Source organism: Dendronephthya gigantea, unplaced genomic scaffold, assembly GCF_004324835.1.
Source record: "Dendronephthya gigantea isolate DGI-Jeju-01 unplaced genomic scaffold, DenGig_1.0 000203F, whole genome shotgun sequence".
NCBI lineage: Eukaryota > Metazoa > Cnidaria > Anthozoa > Malacalcyonacea > Nephtheidae > Dendronephthya > Dendronephthya gigantea.
Window position 1 is genome coordinate 32517 of NW_021163213.1, and position 12527 is coordinate 45043.

Here is a 12527-nt window from a genome sequence, read left to right on the forward strand (position 1 = left end):
GAAACATTGTTGCGGAAACATTTATGTTTCGCAATGTTTCCTCATAAGTTTCCCTGTTTGCCCACCCTGGGAAACATTGTTGCGGAAGCAAAATTTGCTTCCGAGGAAGCAAAAATGTTTCCTATCAAATTCAGAAACATTATATGTTTCCCAAGTGTGATTTTGGTTGCGGAAACATTGTTTCCATGTTTGCCCATATATATGTTTCTGCACTTTTTACCAATTAGAGCATGCGCATAACAAAGAGTAGATATATATTTACTCTTTGCGGATAACAAACAAGTGAAACAACACAAAAAATGCCTGAAAGCACAATAGCAGTTGTTGTAGACGAACAAAGCAATAATAAAAGGGGTAAAAGCGAACGAGTGTGGAAAGATACTGAAACAGAGAAACTGATAAGTTTGTACGAAGCAAGAAACTGTTTATGGGATGTTGGTAATGCAAATTAGTTTTGGTTTTAAAAAAATAATTGCTTCATAGGACTGATTTCCTCTGAGCGCTATATATTGTTTCTCACTGATGTTTCCCAGTGTTTGCCCACCCTGGGAAACATTGAGAAACATTGGCGGGAAACAATGTTTCCGAAACAATGTTTCCTAGTTTGCCCAAGGCTTAAGTAGCGCAATTGAAAACAACTCAGTTGATAATTGCACAGGCAGCCTGGTCACTGCTGATAACGTCATCCTATTATATATGTATATAATTACAATTGTAATTATGCACATATATAATAGCATGACGTAACAGCAGTGACCGGGCTGCCTGTGATAATTGCGAACAATGAATTAATAAATTATCAATTTTTGTGTGTAGCCTGCGCATGTGCGCATGCGCGGCTAACCACTATGTAGTCGAAAAAGTGTCCGGATCTGTGTGTGTTTTGTGTGTGGGTGCCACACATCTTCGGCAATCATCGGATATACGAAAGATGACGAACGGTACTTCTACTTCTGGAAAATTTCGTTGTTTTCGAAGGACGGAAGCAACCGAAGTTACACGTTTGTCAAATTTTAGAGCGAAGTTGAGTACTTTAACGACGAAAAAGCGGTGATGGGTGAGCGTTGAATCTACAACTACAAAGTTACACTAATAGAAAATAAATAAAACATTACCTTATTTGGCAAATGGTAGTAACAAGTTGCCCTGGGGTCGGTTGTATCAAGCCAGTTTAGCTTAAACGGTGGTTAAGTTCAAAATTGAAAGCAAATCTATCATTTTATTCAAGAAGCAAACTAAATGTTTTTAACCTTAATACAAAGATACTGTTGACAACTACATATTCAGTGCATAATATTCAAGTTGACTTATTTTAAAGAGATGTAAGAGTGTTATTTAATTTAGACTTGATACAACCAGCCCCTGTTTTATAGCTTATGACTTATAATGCAATATTTCACCTGTCAATTTCTTGCTTGTGGACATGCAGCTATTAAACCAAAGACATTACCTTATTGCAAATGGTAGTCACAAGTTGCCCTGTTTTATAAATTATAATGCAATATTTCACCTGTCAATTTCTTGCTTGTGGACATGCAGCTATTAAACCAAATATATTACCTTATTGCACATGGTAGTAACAAGTTGCCCTGTTTTATAAATTATAATTTGGCAAATGGTAGTAACAAGTTGCCTTTATAAATTATAATTCAATATTTCACCTGTCAATTTCTTGCATGTGGACATGCAAAACGTTAATGCGAAACGTTTGAAACAATTTTGGACTCTTTGCTATGTGACTGTAAAATGATCTGGCAAATCAAGTAGTTTATCCTCAATGAAATCTTTGTTAAGATCTTTCTCCTTCTAAACTAAGCTTTATGTTATCAGACGATGTGTGCCGCCATCCCGGAACCTTACTCTCCTTTTTGTTCTGTTCACCTATTCTGCTTAAAAATTTCATTTCCTATCTCTTGTAAAAATGCTTTTATATATGTTTTGATCTGTCCTAAAATGTATTTAATACAATAAAACATTATAATATATAGATTGCGTAATAAATCGACTTCGTTATAACTGTGTTCAACCAGCTAACTATAGGGCGTTTATTCTGTTGTCTATGACATTAGAACATAAGACTAGAAAATAATATTTTATCGCATCAGTTGATATTTACTCGCCACTATAGCAGCTTTATCGCATTAATAATGTTTTACAGGCTACCCACATGTACGCATTGCATACCTATTTTTTTATAAATAGTTTTAAATATAGTACATCCTTGATTATTTGCTGAAAAGCCACAATTAGTCTTAAGGTCGGATTGAACAGTGATTAATATAATAATAAAAACACTCTCTGGAGCTAAATTTTGACCAGAGCATAATACGTACAAACATTTGGGATGCGATTGGTTTTAACAAATTACAAATTTGGCATCAACTGCATCTAGACATTTGAGGAAAGTAAGCACTTTGAAACAGAACAAAGTGTTCAAGTATATCTTTTTTTTCTAGTTGACAGTTTTTCCAGAATGCCTGGAACAAGGATTACTGATGAAGATCGGAAGAAGATTGGTCGTAAATTCATTTGCACCAGTTGTGATTTACTGTTGTCAGCTCCGATGCAGACTTCTTGTGGTCATTTGATGTGTGCTTCATGTGTTGATGTTCTGCTAGAGTATGTTATTCTTCTTGATTGCTTACCGTAGTTTACTTCATCTCAGTAAGTTTGTGCTATGATACCTTAGATGACTTTGTACCTTTAATTTCAACTGTGCTGTGATACACCTTAAAATACTTCGCTATTTTGCCGGGCGATGCTGACTTATTTGCTGCTGTTGCGGTGGCCTCACAATGCTTGCGCTTTCAGTGTGTTATAACACAGCTTAAGACTAAATGATTGCATATAGTTGTTCTCCTTGCGACTTTATTGCTTTTCAGCATCGAGCACTTTCGATATGGAGTAACAAACACATTTGAACCGAGACTGATGAAGTTAATTTAGTAACTTTCCATATTTCGATCTGTAAACCCAGATCATCTTGTTATTACTCAGGAGTTCAAACCCAAGATGTCCTGATGATGGCACAGAATTAACAAAGGATCAGGTAGGTTTCAATGAGCGGCGTAGCCAGCCTGACGATTTAGTCATGCTATGCAAATTTTATGTTATTATCATTATTCATTTATTTACAAATTGATTGTTTTCACTGTCAATGAAACCAAAATATTAGCATAGCATGACTAAATTGTGAGGCTGGCAACGCCACTGGTTTCAACATCTTTCTGTCTGTGTGGATCCATAAATATTTAATAAACAAGGCCGCCTAGATGTTTCTAGTTAGTCGTCACTCGAGATTTTCTGTGAAGTTTCACTTCATCTCTTTCAGGTTTTTCCAGATGTGTTTACTAAACGTGAATTGCGAGCATTGTCCTTACATTGTGCTAACCCTGGATGTCCTTGGGACGGCATGTATGTTGAACTGGAGGTGAGCATGTGGGGATATGATAGGGAAACATAAGAACGAAGGGTGGTTGTGAAGTACATGTAGGGGAGATAATAGGACATGGAACGTGAGACCTTTTTATATCCTCATTTCGCTCTATTATTCTGCAGAAACGCCCTTCATTGAGGCTTCTTGCTGTGCAGTTATAACAAGAGAAATGAATACAATTGAAGAATCATTGCAATTGTGTTGAAAAACTTTCCGAATGTTCAAATTTAACAATTGTTGTCATAATTTCATTTTGATGCAGGCTCATTCCCAGGTGTGTGAACATGTGCAGATCAACTGTGTCCATACCCAATGTAAGATGAAGTTCCAACGTTCTCATTTGGGTGAACATTTGAAGAACGAATGTGAATATCGCAGCGTGAAGTGTAAATATTGTCACAAAGATATTTCATTTGCTTCTCTTAAGGTAAGATTTAGAATGCTTTTAAATTTTGGATAAAACTGTGCTGTAAAATCGCATTTCGTGAAATATGAAAATGGTTTGTTTAGGATCATGTGACTACAAGCTGTGAGGGTGCGCCAGTGACTTGCAAATTCTGCAAGCAAAAGGTTTTGAGAAAAGACCTTGAAAGACACGAACAAGTCATGTGTGAAGAGGTTCCAGGAGAATGCGAATTTCAGGCCGTGGGTTGTAATCATGACAAGGTGAGAATTTGATTCCCTCCTGTAGTAACACTGGATCAATAAGACATGGTCCTTACTGGACCTCTAGGAAGAACAGTTTAGAACTGATAGAGCTATCCATTATAAATAAGAAGAACAGTTTTAGAACTGATAGAGCTATCCAGTATAAATAAAGTTAGTTTAGGTTTCCTCCTGCAGTAACACTGGATCAATAAGAGATGATCCTTACTGGACCTCTAGGAAGAACAGTTTAGAACTGATAGAGCAACCCAGTATAAATAAACTAACAAAGTTAGTTTTGTTTAGCTTTCCTCCTGTAGTAACACTTAATTAATAAGAGATTTTTATATATTCTGTATAATTTGTAGACTTTAAAACGAAGGGAGCTACGCCAACATATGAATGACGGTTTGATTGACCATGTTCGATTTTTGCTCCAGTTTTTTCTCAATTTGCTTTCTCAACTTGGTACATATGTCCCACGGCCAGAGTTTGCAGGAATCATTCAGAAAATACGCGATGATATCTCCGAAGTTCGTTCAGGTTTGGCTGAAAAGTTTGTGATGTTGGTTGGAAAGTTAACTGAGTTGGAGAGACGAATTGAAGGTTTGGAGGCAGGTGGTGGCCATGGAAGAGCGAGTGATGAAATCCGTGAGTTGGTAGCGAGTATTCAGAGCAAGGCCGCTGAAATCAGCAGCTTAGCTGAAAAAGTGAGAAGTTTGGAGCGAGAATTGAGAGAAAAAGATGCACAAATCGACCGGATGCGAAGCAGAATGGATCAAATTGACGAGTCTCTTGCCCTCAACACCATTCATAGCTACAATGGTACCTTATTGTGGAAGATTGACGCCTATGAAAGAAAACGTCAGGATGCTATCAACGGAGTGAAGACGGCCTTGTATAGTACACCATTCTACAGCGCTCAGTACGGGTATAAATTGTGTGCAAAGATCTATATGAACGGAGATGGATTTGGGAAAGGATCTCATTTGTCCTTGTTCTTTGTGGTGATGAGAGGTGAGTAGAACTGTTATGATTATCATTGTCGACTGGTGACAGAAGCATTGTTCTTGTCACTGTCGTCTGTATCTTACTATTACAGATATTGCGTGTGCCAATTCATCATGCTTATTTCTATGGTTAATTCAAGGTGATTATGATTCTCTTCAAACGTGGCCATTTCAGAAGAAGATTACAATGATGCTCTTGGATCAAGGTAACGGTGATCACATGGTCGATGTGCTTCATTCTGATCCTAAAAGTTCCTCTTTTCAACGCCCAAAGTCTGATATGAATATCGGGTGTGGTTCGCCGTTATTCATGCCGATTGATAGTTTAGGTAATCGTCAATATATCAAAGATGATGTTATGTTTATCAAGATCATCGTAGATTAGCCCCGAACAGGCAGGTCGGAATTTTGTCACTAGTTATCACCACAGTACAATCTATATAACAATCCATATAACATATTATATAACACTACAGCATACAAGGAAGCCTTTGTTTTGAACTACAGGTTTTGAGAGTGCAGTGATCTCCTCAGTAGCGAGGGGATGTTATGGTGAAGCATTTTAATTTTTCTGTTTTTATCGTATGATCCCCATTATATGTCGAGGTTGAGGTGAAGAAAGTCGTTTCGCTTTCTTGTTTTTGCATATTTCTGTTGTCCTATTCTTAGGATATGCACGAATGGAATACATTCAAACAATTTGTCTTTTTGTATTTTTCCTCTTGAAGAGTTGTTGCGTGCACGTACCTTAAAGCTTTGTCGGAAGAGGTTCTTGTTTCTGCGCCAGAACGTCAAACCTCTATTCTTTCTAAAAATCTTTTCAAAGCAAGGCAGGCTGTTAAAGTTCAAAAATTCCTACCCCATGACGCGTGTTGTCAGTGGCGTAACTAGAACGATGATTGGGGGTGTAAATATTCATATATCCAGTTCTGCCGTACGGATTTCTTTTGTAATTGCAATATGTTACAATAGAAATCCGTCGGGCAGAACTGATTTATGAATATTCACACCCCCCCCCCCCCCCAATTATCGCTCTAGTTTCGCCCCCTGCCTGCGTGTTGTAAACACGAATAAAGAGTGCTCTCAATACCTTGTATGCTTGGTAAATATAAATAGATTCTATTATGGCTGGTATTATTTTAACACGATTGCATGTTTATATATATAAGCCTCATTTTAAACGCATATAGTAAATTGGCAAAACCAAAAATGTTCATTTCATTGTTTATTGCATGAAGACGTCACGTGACGTCTTCAGATGAGAGAAAAACGAGTTGATTTTGCCAATTTAAGGCCGTGTTACACGGTGCTATTTTTCTTGCAACTCGCAATGCAATTCTTCTTTTGAGCAATGTAAATTTTGGCTACTACCGAAATTTTGTCTTTATTACACTCCATGGCGTCTCCTACACTCACATTTCGAGAACGCTTCACTAATTTACATCTCTTAAAAGTAGAATTGCATTGCAAGAAAAATTGCACCGTGTAACAGGGCCTTAACTTTGTGGGGACAATACAGACTAGTACAATAGGACTAGCGCGTTGCTTAATTACCCCGTATTTTACGAGGTTTTTTCGGTCTAGACGTCCTAATAATTAGTCTGGTATAACTTGTTCTAGTCTGTTACTTGATAGGGTTATATATGTATTCATGTTAGTGTGTTTTTTATGTCCAGTTTAACAATATAGTGCTTTCCAATGAGCCGTTTGTAAGCAGACATTCATGAATTTCACTTTGTCTTACAAATATATACAAAAGATCACGCCTTTTTGCTATCGTTTTAAAACTAGTCAGGCAAGATTTTTTATTCACTTGAAAAATTCCATTCAGTTTCCTAACAAAGTCAGCTAGTTCGTCGTTTACGAATGGTTTGTGAAAAGCACTATATTTTTTACGTTCATATATAATTGCGCTGTCGTAGCGACATAGTCTGGCAGTACGAAGACGGAGAAGCAATTGTCGTTTGTTAGTCACGGTGATTACCATTCATGAAATTGTTTTTCCTCGTCTTGTAAGTGAGTCCAAAACTTCGGTTGCTTTCAATTTGTGCGTGCACGATGTAAATGTTAAAGACTTGACTTGTAAGGTTGACTAGTATACTAGTACTAAAGTAATATAAGTTTAGTTAAATAAAAGTCGTGCACAAAACAAATTGAGATATACGACAACCTGTCAAAACGCTGGATAAAGAATCGAGTTTACAAATTCGAATAAAGTGTTGTGAATGTCGTTATGATAACGCTCCTATATATGAACTACAAGAAAAGGCTAATTGACGTTAATCTTTATGAGCAATATTGTATTGTGTGTTTTAACTTCTAAGAATAATAAATACTTTCTTTGGAAATAAAGGCAGTTGTTTTTGTCAGTTGTTACGCCACATTCGACGAGCCTCGAAGCTGCTACCTCGATTATACCAGGTAGATTGCAAATTGTTTTAATCATATTCAGCAGTCCCTGAAACACACTGATAAGCTAAGATCGTTGCTTGTCAGATTGACTGCATGGAGAACTATGGAAAGATTCATATTTTCCTCATTAGTGCCGTCAAAAAACCGAGGACTTTGCGCTGTATTGTGTTTGGCTTTTTTTTCATTCGGGATCGATCGAGGGAGTTCATTTGGACCAATGAAAACAATCGTCACTCATGCAAGCACCACGCGTGGGAAGTTTGAACTGGTTATAAAGTCTGAACTTTTGAGAATACGCCTTGTTATTATCAAGACATCGGACGTCCTCGAGGTAGAAAAGATCCTGAACAGAAAATTGTATTATCAAAGGATCTAAAGAGCTTTGAGAAAACAAGTCGAAGGAACTGTCTCAAAGAATCCTGCTCCAAGAAGGTGTGGAAAGGTGGTTAACGGTTTCTTTTGCTTAAATTTACATCAGTCATTAGCTTATTGTATATCTAAATGAATTAGCAAGTGCCGATGGTTGTTTTCGACGAATCTTGCTGGTTTTGCTTCTATATTTTTGGTAAATTAGGTTGGACGTTACTGGTGAGTGATGTTAATTTTCTCCTGTATTTTAGAGCGAATATCATCTAGGGAAAGTGGCGTAGTTTGGGATCGACTCGTGTCTGTGGTGCAGCCTTAATTGCAGTGAATTGGACAAAGGTATTCAAACTTCTTGCATTCATTTATTGCTGCCATGAATTGCGAAATAATTGATCTTTCATTAAACAATCAGCCCTGGTAAAACTCAACTCTCTCAGAGACCCAAGGTAATAGACCCATAGTTCAGATAACACAGAAATCTCATGATCGTAATCACTTTTTTACAGGTGACTGAAGACAGCGCTGAAAAAGTCATTCACTAAACGTACGCAAATACTCCGAGAAATCTTTAAAATTACAATCAAAATAGGGACTCGCCGCTCGCGTTCATGAATCCTGTTATTTTAAGCGACGGGTCATGTATCTATTCAATTTATTTGGCTCTAAAAACGAAATTTATCCCTGAAGTAAATCATTGACGTGTGTCGACGCTAAACATTCTCTATAGTTCAATCCTTATTTTCGATTTTCGAAGTAATTTGTGCATGCTAACTCTTGATTTTAAAATGGTGTTTTGAGTACGGAAAATACAGATGATTGGGGCCCCTCATTTGTATTTTCTGTCCTTGATTCCATAGGCGGAATAGTCGAAAATGTCGCTTTTAAAGCGCTCAAAATTGAACTCGAGATGCATGAAAAATTAGAAGGAACGAACTTTTGAGTGATGTGTTTTTGTCGACACGATTATTTCAAATGAACAAAAACGAATGAAGCAAGCAAAGTGTGGTGACTAAAAACAACTAATTTGGCTGCATGGGCAAAAAATATAAAAATAATTTGCGGTAAATTGATTGTTGAGATAGCAATTTCAGATTTGGATCAAATATTTTCGTTTAAGAGAAGAACACAAGAGGTTTTCAAGGCCTAAGAAAAAAATGACGTGGCTTTCGAAACATTTTAATTTGTCTTTTAGTTTGTTTGTTTGTTCTTTACTTACTTATTCGTGTATAAATTGGTAACCTGAGAAATTGGAGAGACTTTTTTAGTGTGCACGTCTGTTCCCAATGAACGAAAATGAACTAAGTTTGTGACTTTTGCTATTAAAACATTGGTAGTTTCGATGCATGGCAACAATTCATGAATTCCGTTGCAATAAATTGACCGCTTTTCGATTGAGTATTTTCACCTAAAAGGGTACATAAGAGCATTTTGTATTTGCGTACGACATGTGAATGACTTGAGAATTGAAGAAAGAAGAATTGCGATCCTGGTAACGACGGTTGTTCGAGGACCATGCCACAGATGAGACCATGCAGAAAAGAACCAACTGGACCTACTTTGGAGGACCTACGTCGGCGATTTATACCAGCTGGACCTACTTTGGAGGAGGCATACGTCGGCATGAATACTGGAGTACAATCTACGCATGCGTGGACTTTGGGTGATGCGGATTAATTAGAGAGATGCGTCGATGGAGAGACTGCGTCGAACGAAGAGGAAGCTTATTCAGGTTTATACCATAGGTTACTGTAGGTATCATAGTTGCCTGGATGTCGACTTCAGAACTTTCGAATAAGTTAGTGCATGCAATGGTTTAATTTGTTCTGAAGTCGAGATAGCCTGGTGGTCTAACTCGAATTTGTTTACATATTCTTGTGTGAGATGCATGAGAAACTATCAAGCAGAATGATGCCAGCGGTAAAGCGATTCAAAGACAGTCGCGATGCGCGTGCGCGAGGTCGGATCTAATTTAGATCCGGTGCAAGTTGCAAAACCAAGGCGGTTATAATATATGAGCGCCCTGGGCAAAAAATGGCGAAATAATAATGTAAAATGTAAAATATTGAATTACAATGCATCACATTTCTGCAGGTTTGCACATGATAACATAATTATGGATTGAACTTTTCAAATCCTTGCAATTAATTAAACTGCAGGACAAGTATAACTTGATTTCAAGACATTAAAGCTTTTGGCTTTGTTTGGCTTTTATTATACATGCATGCACGAAAATTATTTCTGAATTGTTTGACGCGAAGACTCGATACACTCTTTCATGTCAATCTCCTCGTCTTCAATATTTGGTTTACTGTTTCCGTCGGTCGTTCCACACGTGATTTCAACTGGTTGCTTCGAACATTGAGTTAATACAGGTGTAATTTGGGCCTCCATGTGTGGGTGTGGGGGTGAGGTGGGTTTGGGGTAGGGTGTGGCCCTGCATGTTGAACCCAGACGATTAACAACAAGTTGACAATAACTAACAATCACCTGACTGAAAGCATGATACAGAACAACAAAAACAACTCGAAACAAAGAAATTAACAATGTGTCGCATTGAATGTACTAAACTTTTCTTTTATAATTCAGTTCTGAGCCTTCGAAGGTTTTCAGGATAAACGTGATGGCGTTATCGAATATATGATTCAGCTGGATTTTCACCTCCGTTTATAACGAGCAGTCCTCACACGCAGCACATGCGCAGAACAGACGGCTCCCTCCTTAATCATGGTATTTGGCAGGACAAAAATCAACTGAGAACTGTCAGCTGGTGGGTGGTCTAAAAATGAAGAACGTGGTTCGAGTTTTCAAAGCTAAGTATTAAGGAGCAATTCTTATTTTCTTTTGTTAAAACGGGGATATTTTAGGCATATTTTAATAATTTTATAGCCCATCTATATTCAGTATATTGGGATTCTCTTCTGTGTTTTCTCAATGCTTGAAGCAACTAACCCAAAGAAGAAATGGTAAAACAAAAAAATTTGTGCCGGGAATGATTTTTTACGAGGATATTCCGGGAGTGATCTTGTCTGTACGCATTATTTCAAATGAAAAAATAACGCAAGATTTTATACACTTTGTTTACTAGAATACTAGTAGATCAATAAAATTGCACAATGCACACGATAAACCTTTCACATACACTCGTAGTGATAATTTTCACTAGTGATCAGTTATTTGAGAAAAAACGATGACTTTACTCCAGTGATTATCATCCAGTAAGTCATTAGTTTAATTTCGATCATTCTGACTGTCCTTGTTTGACAACACAGTCAAACTGTGCACACATAATTTGATTATATTTCGAGCACTATATGCCGAAGTAATCTGGAAACTTCGTGTAGTTATGTAGGCATGACTCAATTTCAGCATTTTATTTAAATTTCATGTGTATCAGTAAGGCATACAGTTGCATCATGATTCAATGTCAGCATTTTATTTAAATTTCATGTCATGTGTATAACAGTAAAAGCATACATTTGCATATGATAAGCTAATGAAAAAAGTTGCAGCAAATGTCCTTCACAAAAGTGCGCAGTTTGAAGTCGAAAAGCATTCATGAATAACTAAATTAACATAATCCGCTCCAGACCACCAGGCTCGTCTGACAAAGCCTAAGAATGTCTCCCCCCCCTGTTCATCACACAATGACTTGTTCCTGCATGGTCTTATTGCATGATTTCCTCACTGAAATGGCATTGAAATTTAAGGAATTTGTCAGACGAATATTACTGAATAACCAATATTAAAATATAAACACCGAGAACTCCGGTTTATGAAAAAGCAATCAATATGGCGAATCAATATGGCGACTCGACTAATATATTTGACAGCCGGTCAAAGATGACGCAATAAACCGGGGGGATTGTGTAAAGCAATAAATTGGGGGGATGACTGTCCCACTCTTCAATGTCGGAATTTCAAAATCAAAAATATCAAATTCGGACCGCCGTATGGTAGTCTGCGTTACAGCCTTGGCTATGCCGCAGACCACCTGGAGGGTTTTTCACCGGGCACTCCGGTTTCCCTCCTTTTCGTTTGGCTTTAAAAAACAGTGTCCATGTTTGGGGCCAAACAAAGATATCAAAAATTACTCCCCCTTTTTTATACACTATATACAGTCTAATGCTAACTCGTAGAAAGTCGGTCTTCAGTTGATCAGTTCTGGGACTGAAATTCCCAGTTGTACAGTACACTAGGCGTTGACGAAGACCATGCACGTCATATCTTTTAACTGCAACTGAATAACATTTAAATGCATTGTTTGGCTTCTGGGTTAAAATCCCGGAACACTGTTCAGTATCAGAATAATTGGCAAAAAAATTGGTATATTATAATTGTAGAGACAAGCGACCATGTTTTCGAGTGCGGTTTGACATTCGAGCTATGGTTTGGACTTGTGTCCTGCGGCCGGGTGTACGAAGGTTGCATACACTGGGTTGGATAGCGCTATCCTCCAGACAGTGATTTTTCAGTGTGAAAATGCTTAAAAATAGTAAAATTTTCCGATATTTGGACAACAATGAATAAAAATAAACATAACAGAATAGGCAGGTTCGACTAAAATTGTGCAAAAACACCGGCAACCTGGGAACGAGGATGACAATGAGATGGATGAGATAATCTCGTTCCCAGAGCCCGCGAGATATCACATTACATTA

The 12527-nt window shown here is 37.5% G+C and overlaps 1 protein-coding gene across 1 annotated transcript; it reads left to right on the forward strand.

The window, feature by feature from the left end:
- Positions 1–903: 903 nt before the first annotated feature.
- On the forward strand, positions 904–5957 carry LOC114539481 (TNF receptor-associated factor 3-like). Its single transcript, XM_028560121.1, has 8 exons — positions 904–1057; positions 2457–2619; positions 2998–3049; positions 3332–3430; positions 3699–3863; positions 3947–4102; positions 4450–5098; positions 5232–5957. Exons 1-8 carry the CDS (start codon positions 1054–1056, stop codon positions 5474–5476), a joined length of 1533 nt encoding a protein of 510 aa, XP_028415922.1. The 5' UTR covers positions 904–1053; the 3' UTR covers positions 5477–5957.
- The last annotated feature ends 6570 nt before the right edge of the window (positions 5958–12527 follow it).

Coding starts and splice junctions, on each gene's coding strand:
- LOC114539481 (XM_028560121.1), top strand. Junction 2,620..2,997: donor TGTGTTGATGTTCTGCTAGA/GTATGTTATTCT, acceptor GTTATTACTCAG/GAGTTCAAACCCAAGATGTC. Junction 3,431..3,698: donor GCATGTATGTTGAACTGGAG/GTGAGCATGTGG, acceptor ATTTTGATGCAG/GCTCATTCCCAGGTGTGTGA.